The following is a 26,252-nucleotide window of genomic DNA, read 5'->3' on the forward strand; positions in this document are numbered from 1 at the left end:
GTTTCAGAATCCCACAACTAGCTCCCTTGACACACTTTTTTTTGAGTCTCAGTTTTATATGCCCAGAGTGGCCTTGCCCTGCCCCTCTGGGCCCAAGTACACAACTTTCTAGAGGGTGAACACAGACATGGGGTGTCACTCTCCCACCTTCCAAATTAGACACATCCCTGGGCTTGGGAACATAAGATTCATGTTTATTAGGAGGGAGGGAGAGAAGAGAAAGGTTTTCTTGAACTCATTCTCCTTAACATAGCAGAGAGTCCCAGGCCTCTTCCTGGCAGGGAAATGGGGTGGAGAAGTGGGTGAGCAAAAGCCTTAGTTGGAGCAGCAAGCCAAGAAAGGTGGAGGAGGCATGTGTCTTCCTCCTCAAAAGCTTGCGGACCTGGCTCCACTTCTGCCCTGACCCTCTGGCAGGCTCAGACGTCAATTGGCTCCCGGCCTCGGTTCTGCCTCTTCACCACAAACACCCTCTGTCCTGACACGGTCACCAGCAATGTGTGTTCTCCAAAGACCACTGTGGGGGAGACACACCTTCCCCCACCCCAGGAGAGGGAAGGGAGCAAAAAGTTAGCGGGTGTCACACAAGCTGGCTGGGATCAATAACCAAAGAAATTTTATAGTTCAAGGCTCAGAGATTTGAAGATTGGAGTGCGGGGTCCTCTGTAAAATCCCCTTCTCTTGCTTTCTCATTAATTCTGATGCAGGAGTGAATCCCAAAGGGAAGATAGTGGCCAGAACCGGGGACCCCAGGAGATGGGAGGCTGGTAGGACACAAGTGTTTCTTCCCTAAGGGATGCCTCTGGAAGCACCCCTCCTGTCACCACCATAGAGGCAAGGGCTGGGGCTCACCAGATAGACGCTTGAAGGGTATGTTCATGCCGTGGTGCAGACGGAAACCACAGGCCGTGCTGACCAGCTCAGAGATGGCGCTGGCCGCCTGCTCGTCATTCTCTAGATCACCAGATGACTGCATGCAGACGGGGAAAGGAAAATGGTCGAAATAAGGGCACAGAATTGGGGAAAAATTCCAGGAACAGTCATTGGATCTAGCATTTGTAATCTCCCCCTCTCTACTTTCCAGTATGTCCAGGTCACCCCTGTTTTGGGAAAACCTGAAACTCACCATCAGGTTTCTTGTCCTTGTAACACTAGCCTTCCCCCATATGCAATGGTTCATCCATTTCTTTACCAACCTTTTCCCCCTAATCCTTTGCAGGTTGCTTTCTCCCCATCTTCCACCTATCTGATGAAAACACATTCTCACACATCAATGCCCACCCACCACTGACTTGTTCAGGGTTGCATCTTTTTCTCAGTTTTCCCACTTGTCTTGCAGAATCTGAAACAAACATCGCTTTCCTTTTAGCCCCTCTATTACATGGTCCTTGGGTAATAATGTCACTTTGCCTGGGCCTTCCTCTTTTCTGTGACTATCTCAATTTCCTCTTCCTGCCTCCTCAGTATGGGCCTCCCACTGGGTTCAGCGCCCTTTTTCCTAAGATATTCTGTACCTCAGTTTTCTCATTCGTAAATTAGTGACAACAGTATCTTACGGACAGTTTAGATAACACTGGTGGGATCCTTAGAACAGCTCCTAGCAACTGCTATTCTATATCGAACTCATTGTCTAAAGTCACATCACATTTCCCCTTATCTCTCTCCCTATTCAAGTTCTTAATTTCCTGCTGAGGCACCATCAATCTAGGCTTGAGTTCAAAGTCTTGATGAAGAATATCTCTATTTTCAATCTCCAGTCATTACCAAGACATATTGATTCTTCCTTTAAAATCATTTCTCTCCTTGCTCCTTTTCACTGCCTCCAGCCCTGTCTAGATTTTGGCAGCAGCCTCCTGAATCCTGCTCCTCTGGCCCATTCTCACACCTATTAGATCAACCTCTCAACTGCTTCATCAGCTCATGTTTCTGTTCAAAAAATCTCCAAAGCTCCTATTTCCTTCAGCATTAATCCAAATATGTAACTGGGCTTTTAAAGTCCTCCACAGTCAGAGCTTTCGTTGCCATATATTTGTCTCCAGTCTCCTCCCAAACCTTTCTAAATCATGTCAACATAATCCCACCACCAATTCAGACAGGCTGGTGTGGCACTCCTGCAAATATCACCCCTCAGCCCTGAATACTCTCCTTTTCGGCCTGTTTACAACCGTCTATCCCTTAAGCCAAGCTGAATTTTCACCTCCAAAAAAGTTTCCTTGTCAGAACAAAAGTTAAAACATGAAAAGAAAGGAAAGGCTGAGTCCTTCATTTTCTGGTCTCTCAGTTTTCTTTACTATGTTCATTGCTTCCCACCTTTAACCTTATGCCTTGTCTCTGTAGATGGAAAACTTATAATAGAGACCTAACACTATACTGTTCTATGGAACAAAATACAAAACCTCTTCCATAAATACCAAGAATAACTTGGGTAACCTCAGCTACCAAAAGACCTATAGTTAATTGTGTAACTTTGGTAAAGTTAGCAAACCTCTTACCTCATAAGTTAGGTTTAATTCCCCAAAGTTTACTGTATGCTATGCATGATATCAGGTAAAGACTAAGAATAGAGACAAATTAGGTAAACTGGGCCCTATTAGAAGGGGTCACCGGGCCTTGAGTACGTGGGCCCCCCTCCCTTTCCCAGAACGCACCGCTAGCACTGCGCCTTCACTCAGCACCAGGTAGCCCAGCTGGTCTGGGATTCGCTCCAGCCCCTGCGTCAGTGCAGAAGTCTAGTGGATAAAGATGCAGAGTGAGAAGCAAGCTGGGAAGATGGTTCTCAGTACCCTACACTTGCAACATCAAATGTTTGGACTCCCACGCCTTTTTCCCCAACCAGGGTCCTTCCAGACTCTAATCCCTCTACGTGGCCTTCAACACTTATCTTTCTCTGGGTTCCCAAGCCTTCTACCTCCCACCTTCGCTACCCCACCGGCCCCTCCCCGCCAGCTCCGTCTCCTATTCACCTAGTGGCCAGCCCCGCCCCCGCAGACTCCACCCCCCCCCAAAAAACCGGGTACACCCGCCCACAGATCACTCCTCAGCCTTCTACGCTGCAACCCTTTCAGCTCCATTCCCCTTCTACCCCAGGACGGATTGGGCATGAGGGTGAGATGCAGGTCTAAGACAGGGCGGCCAAAGAAATTGGGGAACAGGGATGCTGAACCCCCGACACATAGTCCCGCGCATGCGTCCTCACTTACCATCGCAGCCGTAGGTGCTGGGGGGTGCTCCTTACGAGAGAGGTGGCTTCCGGCTCCAAATCCAGGTCACGTGCTTCCAGCGGGCGCTCTCCTGTCTTACGCCGTAGGATTTAGCCCCGCCCTCAGGATTCGGATTGGAGCACGTCTACGTCATTAGACTTCATCTGCCAGTGCGGAGCGTCGCTTCCGGGAAACGCGCGCCGAGTGGTCACTCAAAGACCAATCTTCCCCGCCCCTCAGTGTAGGGATGTCGGAAGAGGGGAGGGGTTCTGGGAGGGGTGTGGGCGGGGCTGGGGAAAGGAGTGTGGGCGGGGCTGGACAGAGGTGTGGGCGGGGCTGGGGAAGGGGCGTGGGCTGAGTCTTTGTCCCTACGCGCGTAACGGTGCGGGGTGCAGAGGGTGCTGGGGTAAAACTGCTCACTAGGGGCCGCACGGTCTGGTTACTTGCTGTACTTCAGATGACTACCCGAAACGAGAGAATAAAATGAAACAACGCGAAATGCATATGAAGAACTATCCAAATACTACCTTTATACCTACTTTCAGGTTGCTTTCTGTTTAAGATGGGGGATTTATTCCCGAAGTGGTTAGTCCGGAATCAAGGAGGAAAGGAGTGATGATAAAGTGAGCCTCCGTTGCCCCCCAACAACGTAGCTGCGATACTAAATATTCTGTCAGGAAAAATTGGAAATTTAGAAATTCTTAACTACAAATGAATGTCACATAGAAAAAATAAGTTTGTTTCTAGACCTGCTGCAATGCTAATGTGACTTGAGTAGTGTTGATGAGGCGAAAAGGATGATTCTGGAACTAAAGCAATAAGTACTTGGCAAGGATATGGAGAAGCTGGCTTCCTCACATATTGCTGGTAGGAATGTAAAATGGGCAGCTGCTGTGGAACACAGTTTGGTGGTTCCTGGAAAAATTAAACAGTTACTCTATGATTTAGGTTCACACAAAAACTCAACACAAATGATTATAGCAGTATTATTCATAAGAGCCCCAATGTGGAAAGAACTTATGTTGAGTTACAACCCAGGTGTAACCTGAAACTCCCACCCACTCCCTACCCCCAGGTCAGCAGTCAGCCAAACTGGCCCTAGCAGAGGCCAGCAGACTGCAGCAAGCATTCCTTTCTCTTGTTTGCCACAGAGTGCTTCGCACAATTTCTCAAGCTAGCACATTAAAGCAGCCCTGAACTCATGTGGCACTTCACCGGCATTGGACAGTATACGGACCACCCCTCCACATAGAGGTTGATGGTTAGTTTGGTTATCCTTTCCTGCCTCTTTCCCAAAGCATGGGGAGTTACTTGGGAGGCTCGAACAGGCCGGTTCTCTCCACAAAGAAGTGGATGGCCAGCCTCCTGTCTAATAACTCAAAACTGGAAACTACCCACTGCCCATTATGGCTAAATGGATAAATAAATTGTGTCACTTTCACAAAATGGAACACTATATGACAATGAGAATGGACTAAAACTACACACAGCGACAGGAATGACTCACACAAACTTGATATTGAGTGAAAGATGTAAATCATAAGTGTATTACGTATGAATGCATTTCTGTAAAGTATAAAAGCAGGCAAAACTATGCTGTTAGAAATTAGGGGTATGGGAGGAGACTGGGCTAAATAGAGGTGTTTCTGGGCCTGGTAATGTTGTTTGTTCGCCTGGATGCTGGTGTTGTCTATGTGTCAGTTTGTAAAAATGTAGAGGGCTGCACACTTATAATACATGAAATTTCCCTGCATGTATATTATACTTGAATAAAGAGTTTTTAAAAAATGGAGTGAGAGGACAAAGAAGGGTGTTGGTAGGTGTGATACTCTATATCAGTGGGTGAGGTCAGCCTATAGATGAGGTGACAGCTGAACAAAGACTTGAGGGAGTGAGCTGTAAGGGTATCTACCTGGGAAAGAATATTCTGGTGAGAGCTGTTCATCTTGTGTTAAACTATGAGTTCCTTGAAGTTAAGGATTTGATCCATTTTGAGATTCCAGTGTCTAACTCAGTACCTAACACAGTGCTAACCTACAAATTGAATCTTCTTTTTTTTTCTTTTCTATTTTGTCCCTGTTGCTCCCAGAACTTCCTTCTGGTTCCAGACTTTTGCTTTGGTCTCATGGTCCCTAACTGCTCTTGCATGGCACATTCTTCTTTGGAAAAGGAAGACACAAACCCTGAGATTGAAATAATGTGGTTTTATCCATCCCAGTGACAGGACTAGCCTCCTACTTTACCTCTCCCAACCCTGTCTCCCCAAGATCTAAGAGGCCCATGCCCTACTGTAGCACTTACCTCACTTCCTGCAAACTCTTTGTTTACCTGCCTACCTCACTTACTAGCTGAGCAGCATGGGGGTGGAGGTGAGGATGAGGTCAGACTTGTGATGTTTTCCACAAATTACTCCCCAAACACATAACTATTACTCTCTAGTCTTCATTAAATGCTGGTTGAATGGATGTTAGAGTCAAGAGAAGCAGGAAAGGCAGAGTTGGGATTGGGAAGTCTTTTGATGGCTGTTTGATCAGGTAATAATTGGTACTAGAAAAGATAAGAGAAAAGGAGGTTGCATGCAAGAGGATGGAGGTCTAGCTTCACAGCAAACAGTAAAATCTTTAAAAATCTGAACTGAAAAGAAGACTGCTAGGAAAAGTGACAAAGACACAAAGCCAATGGAAACAAATTGTAAGCTAATCACTGTTTTAGTCAGAGTTCTGGAAGGTAAAATGGAGATAAATGTATCTATGGTTATCCATGGGGGGAGGGGAGACGGCAAGAAGTGTGCTTCTGTGACTAGTGATGTTGTTTCTTGATCTGAATGCTGGTGTGTGGGCATTGATGTATGAAAGCAACACCACAACATCTATACATCTGTACATGTATATATATATATGCACACATGCACATACATGTTATTTTATTCTTTTTTTTTTAAGATTGATTTATTTATACAAGATCTGGAGTACAGGCCAAAGGCACGGGAGGGTGAGAGGATTCACCAGAGACAGAGTGGGGCGCAGAACAGGCAGACAGACCAAAAGCACTGCTGAGGGGAGCAGCGGGTGAGACAGGAGAGGTCTGCTGCGCCATGTGGGTATCTCCTCGGCCAGCCGGGAATCGAACCCGCACTGCAGAGGCTGCGGACAGCTTCACAGCGCTGCTTTCAAGCACTGCGCCAACAGGGAGGTCCTTATTTTATTCTTTAAAATAAATCAATTTCTCTCTTCCCTTCGTTCTCTCCTTCTAGAACTTGTTCGCAGAGAGAGGAGAGGTTTATTTTAAGGAATTAGCTCACGTGATTGTGGTTGCTGGCAAATCTGGAAGCTGTGGGGCTGGCAGACAAGCTGGAAATTGAGGGAAGAACTGATGGCTGCTCACTTGAGTCCAAATTCCACAGGGCAGCAGCTGGAATGCTGGCGAGGTTTCTTTTTCTTTTTCTTTTTTTTCCTACATAGTCTATCACCATTGTATAGTTATTGTGCCCCTGAGATGTTGCCCTCCGGCCAATATTCTACCCAACCACCATCCCACTCCCCTGCATCTCCCTCCCCCACTCCCACTCGGATCACTCCTACTCCTCCCTGCTGGGTGCCCTAGAATGATGGTTGGCCCACAAGCTTTGTCCTTTTCCTGGAAGCTTGTCCTTTTCCCGGGCAAGGACCTGTGCTCCTGGACTGCAGTGTACCTGGAGCAACTGGGAGGCAGGTAGCAAGGCAGAGCACTTCAGAAACCTCTTGTAGGGCAGGGCATGTGTATGGAATGATTTTCTAGACTTCTTGTTTTTGGAACTTCCTATGGTACAGGACACTGCCCCATTTTCTCCACACTGATATGATCTCTGGGTTCCAAGCCCCCTCATTCACACTGATTGTCCCATCCTTTCCAATGACTAGCACATGATGCTGCTTCAGAGTCATAATTTTGGTGTTGGGAACCCAACTCCCAGCCAGTGTTGGTGGGGAAGCTCCCCGGTGGGGAAAGACTCTAGCACATGGTCGGTCCAGCTCCTCTCTTTTCCTTTCATGGTTTCCAGTCCTGCCCTGGGTCCCCAGTCACACTCTGATGTTTTCCTCCCCCAGTTAGAAGAGAAAGAAGCCTCATTCACGTTGCACATCTCTGGACCAGGGTTTTGGTTCCCCAGCCCCAGAAGATATTGTAGATGGAGCTCTTGAGAGAGGTCACTATACCAGCTCATCCCACGGTCCTATCTCATGTGGTTCCGACCATGCTCTGTTTGGGTCTGTACAGATGACAACTGTATCCGAGGCTTAAGTTTGTCCTTCTCAGCATCTGGAGGTCTGCTGTGGGAGCTTGTATTATTGTGTGCCTCAACTATTCTGTGTCTTTGCCTTGATTATTCTTTGCTTTGACTATTCTGTGCATCTCAGTGTGCAGAAACAGGGAAAGTTGATAAGGAACCTCTAAGGGCAAAAGTCCTGGTATGAGGATCTATACATGCTGAAATCAGCATGTACAGATACAGCAATAGGTATTATGGCTAGAGTAGCATAAACACCGAGGCTTTTCTTGACTTTCTCCTTACTTCTCAACCTTGGTTGGGGCCAGCTGGTTACGCATCCCCCATACACTTGTGCAGTCCCCGTTTGCCTGCTTGCTTCTTTGATCTTTTTATTTTCTGTCTGATTCTAAATAAAAATGAGACTGCCCTTGGAGCTGGGCTGCACTTTCTTGGTGCAGTCCCTCTAGGTTTCTCATTGTTCTGGACTAGGACTCTGATTAATCCATTTTCATCCCACTGCCACACATTGTAACAAGACAGTGTGTGTGTGTGTGTGGGGGGGGTGCCTGAGTTATTGATGACTTGCACTGATCTGAATGAAGTGGGGGGGTCAGTCCAGAGGGGAAACCCGACCTTGGCCGAAGCCCCAGCCCCTGGCCCCTAGGGACCTGAGGCTTAGGGGCACCCCACCCAGGACCCAGGCCATGTAGGGCCTCCTATCTTTGACTGGACTGAAACCAGGCCCAACCATGTGGAGGTGGAGCCTTGTGGCTCCCAACCCGGCCTAAGATAGCAGGCAGAGGCCCATCCTGCCCCACCCCTAGCCCACATGAAGGCAGGGCCAGGAGTGCGGACTGCTTTTCTATGTTATTATGGTCTTAAAGAAAGTTCCTCCTTCTCCAGGAAATCTCATTCTTTTCTTGAACTGCCTGGATGAGGCTCACCCACATTTTGGAAGCTAATTTGTTGTTTTCAAAGTCTGTTGGTTTAAATTTTTCATCATACCTAAAAAATATCTTCACAGTATAAGGAAGACAAAAGTTTACCTCTGCCTTCTTAAGATTTTTGGCTGGATTTGTGGACTAACTTGACGGAAATCAGATTAACAGGAGAAAAGCATACAAATTTATGTAATACAAGTATTGGGTGATATGGGAGCACTCAGAAGTAAACAAAGACCCAAAGAAGTGGTAAAACCTCATTTACTTTATAGTAGATTAAACAAAGAAAGAAATATGTGGAAAAGTGCATGGGGAGGCTAACTACAGACAAGAATTATTTTTCATAATATTAGGGAAAAAGGATGTCTTGAGCTAATTCCATACAGGCTTTGTGGACCCCACCCCCACTCCAGACCAAAGCCATCAGGACATTGGGAAAGACAAATCCCATCACCACCAAAGGGAACGTGGCTGGGACCTGACAGTGGAGTTAAGCAGCCAGGTTTGGTATAAAACCAGACACGTGGACCTTAAGGGACGCCCTTTGTCTCTCCACCAGCTTGCGGCTCTCAGCCAGCTCTCAGAGTGCCATTGGGTTTCCAGGTTGGCAGATCGGGTAGGACGCATTTAAGGTTTTATTTCCCTGTTTTCTCCCTGAGTTGTACATTTCCGCTTCCCTTGTAAGTAAACCTTTTGTTAACCTTTTGTGTGTGCCTGTAGTGGAGTATTAATAAGTCCCTTTTAAGCTTGCGGGTGAGGACCCACAGCCAGGCAACCTGTTCTATATCGGGGCTGCCCTATAACAATAAGGTCTAATTTATGGATTCTCTAGGTCTCAACTTCCCATCCTTGAAGAATGCTTCTTGCTATCTGGTATGAAGTATAAAGAGGACATCTTCCATATGAGGGTTTATTTCCTGTTGTTGGGAAGGAAAAGGGAAGATTAGAGTGCCCTTCTTACACTATTGTTTTCAAAAATAACTTTAGCTCAAGCTCTCCTGCTTGCCTGTGACTATAACCTTTTCCCTTCACAAAGCAGCAGAAGCTCTTTCTCCCTGCTTGTGTCTGTGTGTCTTCTTCTCTCTCTTTTTCTAATAAACCTGTCCTTTTAAAATGCAAATAAAATAACTTCAACTCAAAATAATTTGGGGGGGATCAAAGTGGCATATTTTGGTGACATATTTTTCTTTCTTTCCAAAAGCAACATCTAGACTGGTGTGTGGACAACAGCTGGATCACAGCCCAGCCACGTTGATGTAAAAATGAAACATCTCAATCACAAATCACCAAGAAGGTAAGAGTGCCCTTTGCTGTGATGGTCTCTGTGACAGCATTCATGCCTGCGCCTGCTCTCCTAAGTAACTCATTCCACTGCCTCTCTCTCTTTTACCTCTGGTTGGAGCTGAATGACCAGGGGAAGAGTAGGAGACAAGCTCAGGAGGTAACAGGGGCCCGACATTATGGGGTTTGGTATTTGGCCAGTTAGTGGTTGTCAACTTCCCTCCCCCCCAACCCCTTGCCATTATGGTGCCCTTTAGATAATTTTATTTCCACTCTCCCAAAATATTTCAATATCATAGATAAATCATATATATATATATATATGCAAATCTGATCTCAGCTTTGCAACCTGCAGAACAAGATTTCTGTTGTTTACATACACACACACACGCGCACACACACACACACACACCTTGTACCTTTGGAAGACCACAAACCACTGTAATATCCAAGATGTTTTTAATTCCTGTCCCCTATGAAACAAGTTTCATTCCCTTGGAGATTATATTGCTCCTATTGAGCATGCTCTGACTGACGTAGAGAGTCACTGGGGTGTTTAAACAGAGGATGGCCTGACCTCACTTTATTTATTTGTTTGTTTGTTTGTTTATTTATTTTATACAAGAACCAGGGTACAGACCAGATGCACAGGAGGGTAAAAGAATTCACCAGAGACAGAGCGAGGAAGAGAACAGGCAGACTGACGAAATACACTGCTGAGGGGAGTAGCGGGCGCGACAGGAGAGGTCTGCTGTGCCATGTGGGACCCTCGCTGGTTGGCCGGGATTGAACCGGCGCTGCAGAGGCTGCGACAGCTTCACAGCGCAGCGCTCAGCCGCCTGCGCCACCAGGGGAGGCCCCTGACCTCACTTTAAAAGGCTCACTATGGCTGTTTTATTGAGAAAAGATTGTAGAAATGCAAGTGTGGAAGCAAGGAGATCAGTTAGTCAGAGATCATGGTAGGACACCGTGGGCACCATGGAGGTGTTGAGAAATAGTTATCTTATGAATATATGTTGAAAGTAAAACCAGTAGGATTGCCTGATAGGTTGAATGTGGGATGTGAGAAAAAAGAGATAAGAATGATTTTAAGGTTTTTGACCTGAGCTACTGGAAGGATGCCATTCTTATCAACTTAGATGGGAAAGGCCCAGGGTGGAGTGGTTTATTTGGAGGGCAGGTGGTCATAGAGTCAGAGATTTAGTTTCCCAGGCATTGAGAAATCTGTGTGCGCTCTCGCACTCTCTCTCTCTCTCTCTCTTTCTCTCTCACACTTGCACACACTCTGGCTCTCTCACTCTCTATGTAGAGTTCTGAACTACAGACATAAAATTGGGAAATGCTGGTAGACAGATAGTCTTTAAAGCCATGAAACAGAACGAGTACACCAAGGGGGTGAGTATAAATAGAGATGAAAACAGGGACTGATCTCTGGGGCATGCCAGCTTAAGAAGTTGGAAGAAAAGGAAGAACCAGCAAAGGATTCTGAGAAGTAACAATCCCTGAAGTATCAGGAAAGTGAGCTGTGGGATTGGTGCCCTTAGAAGAATACACAGAAAGATTTAACCCTTAAAAAAAAAAAAGTAGGAAAACTCCAGCAGGGCCCAGTTCTGGTGAGGAAACTCTTTGACATTTGTGGACTTTCAACATCTTGCTGACCCTGCTCTCTGCCTGTGAGAACAGGAGATGTTGAAAGTTCACAAATGTCAAAGAGTTCCCTCACCAGAACTGGGCCTTGCTGACAGTTTTCCTACTTTTTTTTTTGAGGGTTAAATCTTTCATTTACATATACAATGGAATATTACTCAGCTATCAAAAAGATAAACTCATGCAATTTGCAGCAACATGGATGGAGCTGGAAGGAATCATGCTCAGCAAAATAAGCCAGAAAGAAAGAGAAAAATACCAGATGGTCTCACTCATAGCAAGAATTTAGAAAACCTAAATAAGGGACCAGGGAAAAGACTGATTATAATAAAAGTAAAAATAAAAATCAACAAGCAACTATAAACCAGAGACACACGGGGTTGGCGGGGGGGGAAGGGAGTAGGAGCAAAATAAGGGGGGGTGGGAATTGTATGAGAACTATAACCAAGATGAAAATGCACACATGGTGCAAAAAATGAAAAATGATGTAAAAAATATATAAAATAAAAAAAAAATTAAAAATTAAAAAATATATATTTACCTACAAAAAAACCCTTTCATTTACTTGCCATGTCCAATGCATATTGACTATACCTAACATTCATTTCTACCAGGTAGTTTAAATACTGATCTCACAGACCCCATGGTGAGAACTAAGCTGCCTCCCTCCCTTTGTGACCATTGTTGAGCAGGTGTGTCAGTTACTGACAGTCTGAACTTCTTCAAACCAACCCTTCCTCTATGAAGACATTCTGGTTTCCGCTTTAATTGCAGGATTTTCTGTGCTGTGCTATCTCATCTCAAACCACTACTACTAGTCCATGAACTGGGGGTCCCCACTTCATTATTTTTAAAAGATTATTTATTTATTTATTTGTTTGTTTGTTTGTTTGTTTATTTATTTATTTGTGCATAGCAGAATTGTGGTATAGGCTGGAGGTGGGAAGGGTGAGAGGATTCACCAGACACAGAGTGGGGAGCAGAGAAGGCGAATTTACTGAAATAAGGGGAGTGGTGGATGAGACAGGAGAAGTCTGTTGCATCATTTGTGGGTCAGCTCCTTGGATAGGGATAGGGGGATCTAACTCAGGCCATGGTGGTGATAGCACTGAGACTTCACCCCAGGCTACCAGAGAGGCCTGGGTTCCCCACTTTAACTGGACTACTTCAAAGCATGGCTAGGAGGTCATTGTGCCTCACCCATTTGTTGAACTGCATTTGCAGAGTGAAAAATGAAAAGATAGATGAGGAGGGATAAAATGGAAAAGAGAAAGAACAGAAAAGGAAGAAAACATTAAAAAGCAGTCAAAGAAGGGAAGAAATAAAAAGAGAGAGAACAAAAGAATAAGTTAGGAAAAAATAACACCATTTAGCATTTGTAAAGTGCATTTTCTATCTTCAGAGCATTTGCAATAATGGAGCAAGATAGCAATGACTAACCTAGTAGCAGAAGAAACAGATTAGGCGAGATATACAGTAAGCAGCTAGAGCTTAACATCACCCAAATCCAGGATTTGAGGGTGAGGGGAGTGGAGGTAGTACATTATGTATTTCTTTTCAGGAGAAAAAAGAGATTAAGTGGGCAGCACTTCCACTGCCCACCTGTGACTGTGCAGGTGCTACTTTTCACCAACTCTCTCCCTCCACAGGGCAGCAGCCTCCTGCCTGCCTGTGACCTGTACTATGCAGGGGCTTCTCTTCACTGACCTCCCTCAGCAGAGGCAGCTCTCCTCAAGGCTGCCCGCCCAGCAACCATGCAGGCCTCTCTTAGCAAACCTGTCTCTCTCAGGGCAGCACTTCCTGCCCGCTTGTGTCTGTGCAAGTGTCTTTTACTATCCTATCCCTTTTCTAATAAACCTGCTCTTTAAATATCAAAAAAAAAAGAGAGAGAGAGAGATTAAGTGAAAGGACAAGACCCTGATCATACCCCTCCTCCCTCCCTCCCCCAAGGAAACAGAGAAAAATACTTGGGAGAGGGTCAATAGGTCTATTTCTATGCTTTTCTCTTAAGTTACTAGTTACCATTTGGACTCCTCAACCATCAACCCTAGATTTGATGTTATCTGCTTTAGGAAATAATAGCTAAGGAGGTGCTGGGCCTGGAGGCTGGACAGGGGGGTGAGAAACAAACTAAGCTTTGGGGGTTCAAGAAAATAGTGATGTGTAATTATTTTGTCATCTGCATTAGACACAGTTTGGGATTGTGCCGACTGAAATCCAAAAAGTACAAAAATAGGGAGGCAAAGAAAATGAGAGGGTTTGAGTTTTAAGTACAAGTGTCTAGAGTAAATACATTCTGAGGGCAAAGAGTTGGGAGTGGGTTTGTTGAAGGATATTAACATTTTAAAACTAAATAAACTACAAAGCATTGAAGAAGAATGAGGAAATATCTCTAAGCAAAAGGAAAAGTAAAAGTTACCCACGTGGACAATGGGGTTTAACGGCCGGGGAGCCACTAAGGAGATGCAGTTCTCACAGGTCCCCACCCTAAAAGGAAGGAAATAAAACAAAAAGCTTACTTGCTTTTTGCTCTTGCCAGTCTGTTTTTTTCCCACGGGCTGCTTTGCCTATTCCGTTTTTTTTTTTTAATTTATTTATCTAATTTATTTATTTATACAAGCACTGGGTACAGTCAGAAGCGTGGGAGGGTGAGAGAATTCACCAGAGCCAGAGCGGGGAGCAGAGCAGGCAGAAGGACCTAAGTACCGGCGCTGCAGAGGCTGCGGGCAGCTTCGCAACCCAGCGCTCAACCGCTGTGCGACCTGGGAGGCCCACCTATTCTGTTTTCTGATGAGGTTCTGTAATGCTTTCAGGTCCGTGACATTCCATGAGACTGTCAAAATGGGACATTCTTTCTGAAGGAACTGCTGCCAGACAATTCCTCGTGGGACTTCTGCATGTCCCCCTTCATGCAAATTTTTACTTAGAGGGTTCCATCTTATTCTGGATGATTTAAAGCTCTGCTGATCAAAATTGGGTTGAATTTGAAATTCCTAAATTAGTTGGCCGACAGGGGAAATTAAAGAAAAAAGGATACAAAATGAAATAAATTGAACAGGAAGCCCATTGTAACGTGTGTCTGGAAGTTTCCAAGTGCAGCGCTGAGAAAATCGCCTCCCTCCAGGTAAAAAAAGCTAAACTATATTCCCGCCTGTCTTAGCTTGAGACCATTTTCCAAGGCCTCCTGCCTCAGTCTGCTGCTTCATCCCTACCGCCTTTTGCATCCCTTTCTCCCAGTTTTAACTGCCCCTTTATAAACTGATGGGAATTTTTACATTACAAACGACGACCTCGCAGCAGACCTCTCCTATCTCACCTGCTGCTCCCCTCAGCAGTGTATTTCAGTCAATCTGCCTGTTCTGCTCCCCACTCTGTCTCTGGTGAATCCTCTCACCATCCACACCTCTGGCCTGTACCCCAGTTCTTGTGTGCATAAATAAATAAATCTTTATAAAAAAAATGTAATCCTATGGAACTATTTAGTTCTTAATTTTAATATGACATAAAATCTATTGCACACTGCTTCCGTAGTAATGAAGCAAAAAATTGTTCTTAGGATGCTAAAGCATGATATTTTTATTCTACCTTGGCTTATTACTCAAAATAAGTTCATGATATCTAACAAGAAAAATAGCTTAAAATAATGACTGACTTTCCCTAGTATTTCATAAGTTTTTATGGGTAATTAAAACTAATCAATGGAAATAAATGGTTTAAGTAAATAAATAGGACAAGAGTTTGTAAATGAACATTCTAGCCTTATTAGTCTCTCAAATATTTTTTGTAACTTGAAACTTTAGAGCTTTACTAAGCTAAATAATAGAAAGTCATTAAAGTCTAAATTATTTCCAAACAAGATAAAATGTTGAAACATTAATTACTGTTTACCTACTTTTGACTTATTACCAAAAAACAACATATAGATAAATTGCAAAATTTAGGAAGACTATACTTCTTAAAAAATAATAAAATATACTATAATTCTGCCAATTCAAAGGATATGAATGTAACAGACAGTATAAAATTATTTTATTTTCACTAGAAATTAAAATTCTAAGAATTAAAAATTCTAATTAACGTATATAATTAAAGCTAATGAAAATAATAAAGAAACTATTTCCATATGCAAAGAAAATAAGATGCATGTTTTCTAGAAGAGAACATTTGAAAACTAGAGATGTATTTTTATTATGGTTATAAGGAAGTAAATGTATATGAAAAGCAGGTAAGAATAGAAGGAAAAAAATGTGTTGTCTGATAAAGGACATGGGTTTTCTTTTGATAGAGGAAAGGAAGGAAAAGGTAATTTTATCTTCAAGCAAAGTAATTGTTTCAGATCGATAAAAAATAAGACAAAAAAATAAGACAAAAGCTTAATGAATATAGAAAATGGCAAAAGGATGGAAAAGGAATCTTGTGAAAGGAATTTTGTGTGGACAAACTGAATAAAATTAGATTTCTTTAAATTGGTTTTCTATTAAAAGAACATTTTCTTATGCTATTAGTCTACTTCTAATCCTAATAAAGGGTTATGAGAGATTTTTCTTTATCTTTCAAATTCTACTTAGGGGCCTCCCCGGTGGCGCAGCGGTTGAGCACTGGGTTGCGAAGCTGCCCGCAGCCTCTGTGGCGCCGGTTCGATCCCCGGCTGCTCCCCGGCCACTGGAGGAGGGTCCCACATGGCGCGCAGACCTCTCCTGCCGCCCGCTGCTCCCCTCAGCAGTGTACTTCGGCCCTTCTGCCTGCTCTGCTCCCCGCTCTGGCTCTGGTGAATTCTCTCACCCTCCCGCGCTTCTGACTGTACCCAGTGCATGTATAAACAAAACAAACAAACAAACAAACAAATAAATAAATAAAACATGCCTCTATTAAAAAAAAATTATTAAAAAAAAAATAAAATAAAAAACTGATATATTAAAACTGCCGCACACACCCAAAAACCAAGGGGTTTTTTCCTTCTGAAGGTATTATGATACACTGTTATCATCAACCAGTCTTTTTTAAAGTTAAATGGCCAGTTGAGATAAACAGTTCTGAGACTCTTTTTACCATCACTGTTTAGGTTGGCAGTGGCAGTTAGTGAGTATCCAGTGACTTTTCCTTCTGTGCTTTCCTGGGCAGACTTGGTTGATGAACAGCTGAAACATAAATTGTCTCTCTTTCTGTTCCACCAGATAAGCTCTCCTTTATTTACCCTCTAGGCTTAACAAACTGTTTTCCTACATTCCTTTCTTTTTTTTTTTTTTTTAAGATTTACTATTTATTCATAGAAGAACTGGGGTATAGGCCAGAGGTGCAGGAGTTGAGCGGATTCACCAGAGGCAGAGTGGGGAGCATATGAAATACACTGCTGAGGGGAGCAGCTCACAAGAGAGACGAGCATGTGGATCAGCTCCCTGGCCAGGGATGAAATTCAGGCCCTGGTGGTGACCGGCATTCCGTGGAACTTCTTGTCCACTCTTTGATGACACCCACAACTGTCTGTCTGATGTCATGAATGGCAAAACGGCCCAGAGAAGTCTATTGATCTATGTGCGTAGCTTTTCATTGCCTCGAAATGTTAAGGTAAGTGGAGATATGATTTTATGCAAATGGGGCAGCCAACGTGTCCACCATATGCCATGTGTTATTAGTCTTAGGCTTGGAATACAAAAGTTCTCACTACATTTGTTCTGTTTCTCCCTATCTTGGTTCAGTATAACACTTTCATTCTTAGAATATGATACCTGAACCCAGCTCCTGATACCAATTTATGTATCAGATAGTTTTTTTGATAGTAACTTGTAGACATGAACTTGGAGTTACCTACTTTTCTTTAAAAAAGAGGAAAATTTTTGAAAAATGTGGAATATCTTTTAATTTCATAATTAATAGAATACATACAAACATCATCAATGGAATGATTTTTAAATAGAATTAAAAAGAAAGCCTAGATGACCCAGGTGGCCAGAATAAAGGCATCATTTCAAGGGTGCCAGTGCTGGCAGGAATTGCCTCGGACTATGTGCAATTCTTGCTCACTCTGCATCACATTAAAATCTGAGAGACAAGAGTTTAAACGGAGTGGTTTGGGACTTAATCAGGAAAAGACAGAGCACCTTGACTGACTGTTCACCAGAACTCTACAGTAGTGGAGGACAGTACCCCCTCCCCCCACGCCCCCTCCCTCCACACCCCTTCCCCCCACTCCCAAAATTTTAAGACTCACCAGAATAATGGGGAATGCAATTAGGGCAACAAAACAATGGCACTACATGTACCATAACGATTTTTTACACAAATGGAATCTGAAAGGTTTACGGCACACGGAATGAGGAACAAGGAAGGGATAATAGAGTAAAGGGAAGGAAGTTTATCTGCGCTTTCTGGTGAGGCTCAGGGACTCAGAGAGGGAAGTCCAACAAGTCGCGCCCCAAAGTAGAGCCATGTGGTTTTTATGCTTGTCCGCGGAAGTGGAAAATTTTCTTTTTTAGGCGGGGAGTCCAGTTCCAAGAGTTCTTTGCGCGGCCCTTGCTGATTATCGGAAGCTTCCTGCCCCACGTACTTATATGGTTAGTTATTCGGGTCCCTCGCTGTTGCTGGGGGTTTTTCTGAGAAATGCCTCTGCCTTAGTTTTCGATTTTCCCCGGTGCCTGGGTCCTTACAGAATCATTCCAGAGGATTGGTCTGAACAAGCCTCTTTTTTAAATTGACCATTTTATCTCGACTATCTTTCCATATCAGTTAAAAAAAAAAACCTTTCCTATGCTTCTACTGAAATATATGTTCCATAAAATGATTGCACTATTGGGCCTCCCCGGTGGCGCAGCCCCTCAGCAGCGTATTTCAGTCCGTCTGCCTGTTCTGCTCTCTTCTCTGTCTCTGGTGAATACTCTCACCCTCCTGCGCCTCTGGCCTGTACCCCAGCTTTTGTATAAAAATAAATACATCTTTTAAAAAAAAGATTGCACTATTATTTCATAAAATTCTGAAATTATTAGCATTTGTATTATTTAAATATTTTCTCATTACAAACAACTCCACAAATAAAGCAAAACATTATTGACAGTATTGAGCAAAAAATTCTATCCCGATCCTATAGCACAAGTAGGCACGTTCTTCTGATTGCTTTCTCCAATGAGGTATTAAGTTTCTACAGAAGAAGTCATATTTCCTAGCTTAACAAGAGTTACCAGTGAAATAGAGGGTGATCTTTACATTGAAGATATGCAAAAAAGTTGTCATCAAACATTTTATTATTTGACAAAACATTTTGAATTTTATTTTGCATCAAAAGATCACAGGAAACTCCAATTCCACTCCTTTCATCAATACTTAATTTAAATTTAACTACAACTTGCAGGTTATATAGTTGGTTGGAATTGAAAACATACTTCATTTTATATGAATGTTTTAAAAAATGAGTATCTTTTTTTTTTTTTTTTTAGAGGCATGTTTTTATTTATTTATTTGTTTGTTTGTTTTTTGTTTTATACAAGCGCTGGGTACAGTCAGAAGCGCAGGAGGGTGAGAGAATTCACCAGAGCCAGAGCAGGGAGCAGAGCAGGCAGAAGGACCGAAGTACACTGCTGAGAGGAGCAGCGGGCGGCAGGAGAGGTCGCGCCATGTGGGACCCTCCTCTGGTGGCCGGGGAGCAGCCGGGGATCCAACCGGCGCTGCAGAGGCTGCGGGCAGCTTCGCAACCCAGCGCTCTACCGCTGCACCACTGGGGAGGCCCAAAAAAAAAAAATGAGTATCTTGAGTTTGCTGAAAAGCTTTATCTTCCTTCATTGCCATCAACATAGCTTGTGGACCTGGTTTATCTAAGTAAGGCATAAAAACAATTTGAATTCCTTATCCCCATGAGTGGTATTGCCTTCAGTCCAACCTAATTAGATAATTTCAGTAAGAAACAAGCTTATTTGTCACAGTAAACATTTAAATATTTATGTACCTGGCATTTATTCAAAGTGTAACTTAGACATTTAATATGAGCAGTTGTTATTTCACTAAACTTTTTTTTTTTATTTATACACGCACTGGGTACAGTCTGAAGTGCAGGAGGGTGAGAGAATTCACCAGAGCCAGAGCGGGGAGTAGAGCAGGCAGACTGATGAACTACACTGCTGAGGGGAGCAGCGGGCGGCAGGAGAGGTCTGCGCACCATGTGGGACCCTCACCTGGGGGCCGGGGTTCGGGGATCGAACCGGTGCTGCAGGGGCTGCGGGCAGCTTCGCAGCTCAGCACTCAACCGCTGTGCCACTGGGGAGGTCCTATTTCACTAAACTTTTTTTTTTTTTTTTGGAAAAGAAAAGTTCTTTTTTAAAAAATATATTTTGTAGGAAGGGACACTACACTTCTATTCAATTAAGAGAAATATTTTTATAGTCTAGTGATCTTTATTTTTTCCCACACTTCCCATGCCATGAATGTGGGGTTCTCACAAAGTGCTGCTGTGGGGGTAGCAGGCGGGCGCTTCCTTCAAACCCAAGTAATGTTCTCTTTGGTTTCTTTTTTTTCCATTCATCATTTTCTTTCCCACATTTCAGGATACTCTTTGGTCTTAGAGTGCTTAATATGCTCAATGAGAACATGGATTCTCTTGGCAAGAATCTTCCCCTTAGCCTGTTTACGATGCCAACTGCGTGCTCAGTAATAACACCATAGATGCTTCCAGATTTGTCATGGTAACATGTGAGGGGCAGTACTCATCCCCTCGATGTTTACAGTGTCATCTTTCTTGTAGTCTGAATGTATGTGGTCAAGGGAACAGCCCCATGTGTTCTGAGAGAACACACAATGGGTGCCTCTCTTTCCCTGTGTCTTGGTGATGGCCTTTTATTGGAAGATGGTGGTTCCAGCCAAAAGCTGAAAACATAAGTTCTTGAATGTGACAGCCTTTCACCCTATTATCTATGCAAGAATATTCAGTAAACAATGTGTAAAATTTGTCTTTTCTCTTTTCGTATGTTTGTTCTAATTACATTTATTGAAATATAATTTAAGTCTGTTGAATCTACTAATAAACAAAATCAGGGCTTCCACTTTCTGTCTAAGTTTTTTTTTTCTGGCAATTAGTTTTTTATTATAATTTACAAAAGCACCAGTTCATGGCAGATTGGGAACAAATCAGCACAGAGCGTTTGTGCAGTGCTTTCTCTAGAGAAGTCACCACAACTGCCCTCATGCAGGCTAGTGTGAGGAGAGAAGCTGCAGTTTTGTATCTAAGAATGAAAAATTGGAGACACTCTAAATGTCTATGGACAAGAGAACATATAAATAAATTTTGACATATTCATACAATGCAATTTGATTTGGTTTGTTAAATGAATAAACCAGAGCTACATATACCAACAGCAGTAAATCTTAATGACACATTGGAAAACAAGCAAGTTGCAGGAGATACAACTACTTTTTTTACATGTTAAAATCAGGCAAATATAATAGCTATTTATAGATGGATTTTTATAGGTATTTATAATGTATATCAATATAACATATGTTTATGTGTATATTTTATGGATGATATAAAATATGGAAATCATAGATATCATCAAGCAGTGATTCCTTGGGAGAAACTGAAGGGGAAGTAATTGAGGAAATATATAGACTCGCTTTGTACAATTCTGTGTATAGCAAATGATTGCAATTCAAAAGAGCATGTGGTGGACACACTGAGATTTAGTTGTTTTCTTATTCTTCTCTGTAAGTTTGAAATTTCCATAAATATGATGGATACCTGTACCCTTACTCTTGTAGATATTATTTCTTTTCCTTTCAAAATGAATGTCTTTGCATTTTGTCAGTAAGTTTAAGGGAAAAGTATTATGTAAAAAGTAGTGTAGACAGGAGATGGATATGACAAAATCCTGTGAAATTCCTAGCTCACGACAGAAAGATGGGAAATACTGATGTAGTTTCCACTGACCTTTTTACTCCAGCTGATTCAGTCTCAACACCAAATTTGAAGTCCAATCAAAAATAGCAATGTTGATCGTTTCTTGCCATATTTGTAATCTTTTTCTCTAGATTTGATATTCCAGTTCTCTGTTCTACCTTATTATTATTTCATCATATGTACTTCAGGGCAGTGGGCACCATCACGTGCTGAACCCCATCCTCCCTCAGACCTCACTCACCTCTCCACCGTCCTCTGGAATAATCCTCGATGACAGCGCTGGCAGGTAATTACCCTGTCCTTACACTGGGAATTTGTCACTCCAAAGTCCTCCCAGTCACAGTGTATAACAAAGCAACTACAATGAATATCAGACATATTTTATGAAAATCTACAATGAATGATCAAATCTAATTCTCTCACTAATGGTGTCTGGATATTATTATCTAAAACAGTTGTAAAAGAGAGAATTGCTTGGGCCTCCCCCGGTGGCGCAGCAGTGAGCGCTGGGCTGCGAAGCTGCCCCCGCAGCCTCTGCAGTGCCAGTTCAATCCCGGCCACCAGCAAGGGTCCCACAAGGCGTGGCAGACCTCTCCTGCCAGACCTCTACTGCCACGCCCGCCGCTCCCCTCAGCAGTGCATTTCATCAGTCTGCCTGTTCTGTTCCCTGCTCTGGCTCTGGTGAATTCTCTCACCCTCCCACGCTTTTGACTGTACACAGTGCTTGTATAAATAAATAAATAAATAAATCTTTTTAAAAAAAAAAAAGAGAGAGAATTGCTTGGATGAGTAAGGCAGGCTTAGCGCAGAAGAGGGGGTCCTTGGCATCCCAGAATGGAATTGGCCTGCTTACAGGAAGCTGTAATGGTTTCAAAGGCCAGGAAGTAGCACTGGGGTTGGGAGGTGGGGAGGGCAGGGAATAGGACTTAGATGGGTAGAATCTGAAAGACAGAAGGCCTGGAAGAGTTTGCCTACCAAGCAGAATGTGTACATAAGCCACGTAACAATTTCCACACCTCTTGGAAAGTCACCAGAGTTAAACTTTAATGTGGGAGCGCCTATCTAAAAGTTATTGCTTTTGTTTTATACCTCGCCAAGGTCCATGGTTCATAGTGGATATTTCAGAGAAAAGCCTAGGCTGCGATGGGTTCTTTGATGGAGCAATTCAAGAAGTACAAGGTTGTGCCTGTGGCGTTGTTCATCCTGCTTTGGGTGAGTATTGCCAGCGCCTTTGCCCCTCTCATCGCTGGCTCTTTACTTTTCTCTTTGTGCAAACTTGGGTTTGGACTGATAACTGCCTTCAGCTGGGAGAGGGAATTTTCAATCTTAATCTGGGAGAGGGAGGCTCTCAGTCTCCTTACATGAGCATGAGTGTTGGGGTGCTGGGGCCCAATGGGGAAATCCAAAACAAAACCCTGAAGAAATTATTCTAGAGAAATCCCAAAGGTCCCCGTCTGGAAGGACAGCAGGCAATTGTCTGGAGTAACCTTTATTGTTTCTTTGGGAAACTTGGATATAGCAAAAGGTCAGGAATATCTCCAGGAAGAAGCATTTCCCCCTTGTCAATAGGTTATAACTGGTGCTCTGAGCCTTATTGGTTAGATGCATTTTGATGTTTTTTTAAGATTTTATTTTTATTTATGCATACAAGAGCTGGGACACAGGCCAGAGGTGTGGGGTGGTGAGAGGATTTACCAGAGACAGAGTGGGGAGCAGAATAGGTGGATTGACTGAAATACACTGCTGAGGGGAGCAGCGGGTGAGACAGGAGAGGTCAGCTGTGCCATGTGGATTAATTCCCTGGCAGGGGATCGAACTCATGCTGCAGTGGCTATGGATAGCGTCATAGTGCTGAGATTTATCCCCTTGTGCCACCAGGGAGGCCCCTAAGGATGCATTTTGATTGGCTTATTGAAACTCATGTTGCAAACACTTGAATGGGTTACTGGCATTTAAACAATTGGAGATTTCACATGAAAATTTTGATTTCTATTTTCTCTTAAGAGATTCATCTGGCAAGATGGATTCACAAATTGGTTTTTATTTTAGGAGCATGAAGGCATTTGAGAGCATGAGGAATCTGGCTAATTCCTTCATAAGCAGGTCCAAAAGTGTTTTTATTTCCAAAGTAAACTTCCTCAGCAAAAAGACTGAGACTTCTTTGTGTAGTAAAACTTCCGACCTCTTGAAACAGTTGAACTCATACATAAAAATTTGTAACTCAGGTATTCAGTGAAATAAAAGATAACACAAGAGTGAGTCATCCCTCGACTCAATAAAAATTACCAGTACCCCAGAGGCCTCCTGCCCTGTCACCACCACCCAGTCTTCTTTCCAACTATCACTATATGGGTTTTTTGATCTGATTATGCATTGGGGAAATGTAATCATACATTATGATTTTATGTGTATCTTCTTTTATTCAGCATTTGTAAGAGATTTATCCATGTTGACAGTGTAAAGCTATTATTTGATTATCTTTTATTTCATGATAGTACTCAGTGCTGGGAGACATGACAATTTATCCCTCCCACTACTGATGGATATTCGGGTTGTTTCCAATTTGGGGCTATTTTAAAGATTGCTAGTATAAGCCGCTTTGTCCATGTCTCTTGGTGAGCAAACACACTTCTTTTGGGTTTACAGCAATGAGCTAAATTGCTTTATCCTAAGATATGCATATGTTAAATGTTCAGACAAGCCACCAATTTTCAAGTGGTTTTCCCAATGTATGCTTTCGCCAGCACGGTATGAAAGATTCAGATGCTTTCCATCCTCACTGACATTGGTATTAACTATCCTTTAGTTTTGGCCTTTCTTTGACAACATAGAGGTTATTTCACTTTGGTGTTAATTTGCATTCCTTTCCCTACTAATTTGAGCATCTCTTCCTATATTTACTGGTCATTTTAATTTCCTCTATTGTGAAATGTCTGTTAAAGCATCTTCTGTCCATTTTTAATTAGTGTATCTGCTTTTTTCTCATTTTTTGGTAGGAATTTTTTTACAGATTCTGCATGCAATCACCTTCACTTGTTGTGTATCTTGCAAATAGCTTTCCCAGTTCTGTGTCGTGTCTGCTTTTAACTTTAATATGCACTTTAATGAAAATAAATTATTTTTTATTTTTAAATTTTGTTTTATTGTAATAAGAACACTTAACATGAGATCTACCTGCTTAACATTTATTTAAAGTATACTGCGCAGGGCCTCCCCGGTGGCGCAGCGGTTGAGCGCTGGGTTGCGAAGCTGCCCGCAGCCTCTGCAGCGCCGGTTCAATCCCCGGCTGCTCCCTGGCCACCAGAGGAGGGTCCCGCATGGCGCGCAGACCTCTCCTGCCGCCCGCTGCTCCCCTCAGCAGTGTACTTCGTCAGTCTGCCTGCTCTGCTCCCCGCTCTGGCTCTGGTGAATTCTCTCACCCTCCCGTGCTTCTGTCTGACTGTACCCAGTGCTTGCATAAATAAATAAATAAATCTTTTAAAAAAAAATAAATAAAGTATACTGCGCAGTATTATCGGTACAATGTTGTACAACAGATGTCTAAAATTTATTCATCTTGCTTAACTGAAACTTTATACTGATTGATTAGTTACTTCCAGTTTCTCCCTCTCTTGAGGACTTGGCAAATACCATCCCACAATTTAATTCTATTAGTTTGATTAGTTTGTCTTTCTATGACTGACTTCATTCACTTAGCTTACTAATGAACTCAAGATTCATCAATGTCATCACGTATTATAGAATTTCCTTCTTTTTATAGGACTGGATGATATTTAATTGCATGTACATGCCACATTTTCCTTATCTATTCATTTATCGATGGTTATTTCCACATCTTGGTTTTTGTGAACTGTGTTGCTGGAATCCTGGGAATAGCAATATCCCTTTGAGATCTTGATTTCAATTCTTTTGGATAAATATCCTGAAGGGGGATTGCTAAATCACAAGGTAGGTCTATTTTTAACCTTTTAGCACCATCCATACTGTTTTCCATAGTGACTGTACCATTTTTCATTCCTACTGACAGTGTACAGGGGTTCTAGTTTCCCTACATGCTTGCCAATCCTTGTCGTCTTTTGGGTTTACTTTCATATATGTTTTATAATAGTCATCATGACGAGTGTGAGGTAATACTGTGGTTTTGATTTCCATTTTCTTGATGGCATTGAGCATATTTTCATATTCCTGTTGGCTGTTTGTTTGTCCTCTTTGGAGAAGTGTCTACTCAAATTCTTTTTTGTTCTTGTCATTTGTTTGTTTGTTGTTGAGTTGCAGAAGTTTTAGAGATTGAGACCCTTATCAGATATATGGTTTGCAAATACTTTCTCACATTCTATCCATTGCCTTTTCACTCAGTTGACTGTTTCCTTTGCTATGCTGAAGCTATTTAGTTTGCTACAATCCCACTTGTCTATTGTTGCCTGTGCTTTTAGTATCACATATATATAAGTCATTACCCAGAACAATGTCAAGAAGCTCTATCCCTACATTTTCTGCTAACAGTCTTATGATTTTAGATCTTACATTTAAGTCTTTAATCCATTTTGATTTGATTTTGTATATTGTCCAAATTTATTCTTCTGCATGTGAAGATGCAGCTTTTCTAACCATTTCTTGAGGAGATTGTGCTTTCCCTGTTAGGTGTTCTTGGCACTTTTGCTGCAAGTATAAATATAAATGTGTGGATTTATTTGGGGACTGTCTATTCTGTTCCATTGGTCCATATGTGCGTTTTTATGGCAAACCAATGTTTTATAACTTTCAGTGTTCAAGTCTTTTATGCTTTGGTTAAGTTTATTCCTAAGTATTTTGTTGTTGCTATTTTGTCAATCAGATTTTTTTTCTTAATTTCCTTTTCAAAGTTTCAGTGTTTGTATCTAGAAATGCCCACTGGGTTTTTGTGTGCTGATTTTGTATCCTGCAACTTTACCAAATTTATTTATTAGTTCTGATAGCTATTTTGAGTCTTTAGGGTGTTCTGCATATCTATTTTATTGTGCATTTTAATCATTGGTGATCCTCTTACAGACTGGAATTTGAGATGTGCCAGTGTGTTTCTTTTT

The 26,252-nt window shown here is 42.6% G+C and overlaps 2 protein-coding genes across 9 annotated transcripts in view; one reads left to right on the forward strand and one right to left on the reverse strand.

Moving 5' to 3' along the window:
• Positions 1-96: 96 nt before the first annotated feature.
• On the reverse strand, positions 97-3,479 carry LAMTOR4 (late endosomal/lysosomal adaptor, MAPK and MTOR activator 4). 2 transcript variants are annotated; one of them, XM_037506984.2, is made up of 4 exons: positions 3,198-3,479; positions 2,646-2,726; positions 850-967; positions 97-514 (listed from the first exon to the last, which is right to left on the reverse strand). In XM_037506984.2, the coding sequence occupies exons 1-4, from the start codon at positions 3,198-3,200 to the stop codon at positions 417-419; spliced, it is 300 nt and encodes a 99-aa protein (XP_037362881.1). In that variant the 5' UTR covers positions 3,201-3,479; the 3' UTR covers positions 97-416. The 2 variants fall into 2 exon arrangements, with proteins under 2 accessions (XP_037362881.1, XP_037362882.1); XM_037506985.2 differs by having other exon boundaries at positions 441-531.
• Positions 3,480-9,550: 6,071 nt separating this feature from the next.
• LOC119241600 (NXPE family member 3-like) overlaps positions 9,551-26,252 on the forward strand; it is a 32,466-nt gene continuing 15,764 nt past the window's right edge. Inside the window, exons 1-6 of one of the 7 annotated variants that reach the window (XM_054693654.1) lie at positions 9,551-9,678; positions 14,126-14,436; positions 16,564-16,877; positions 17,786-17,863; positions 21,378-21,475; positions 22,288-22,401. In XM_054693654.1, the coding sequence (XP_054549629.1) occupies positions 22,333-22,401 (69 nt within the window). In that variant the 5' untranslated portion in view covers positions 9,551-9,678; positions 14,126-14,436; positions 16,564-16,877; ... (1 more) ...; positions 21,378-21,475; positions 22,288-22,332. Of the gene's footprint in view, positions 9,679-13,918; positions 14,437-16,563; positions 16,878-17,785; positions 17,864-21,377; positions 21,476-22,287; positions 22,402-26,252 lie in introns of those variants that run through there. The other 6 variants (XM_054693655.1, XM_037506988.2, XM_037506991.2 and 3 more) reach the window with 6 other exon arrangements.

This window comes from Talpa occidentalis, unplaced genomic scaffold, assembly GCF_014898055.3.
Source record: "Talpa occidentalis isolate TD23 unplaced genomic scaffold, MPIMG_talOcc4v2.1 talOcc4.12, whole genome shotgun sequence".
NCBI classification, from domain to species: Eukaryota; Metazoa; Chordata; class Mammalia; order Eulipotyphla; family Talpidae; genus Talpa; species Talpa occidentalis.

What these genes read in the sequence shown, in the direction of transcription:
- LAMTOR4 (XM_037506984.2), bottom strand. An exon ending in GTGAAGGCGCAGTGCTAGCG is followed by an intron (nt 968 to 2,645) that starts GTGCGTTCTGGG and finishes GTCTGCATGCAG; the next exon opens with TCATCTGGTGATCTAGAGAA. An exon ending in ACCCTTCAAGCGTCTATCTG is followed by an intron (nt 515 to 849) that starts GTGAGCCCCAGC and finishes TCTCCCCCACAG; the next exon opens with TGGTCTTTGGAGAACACACA.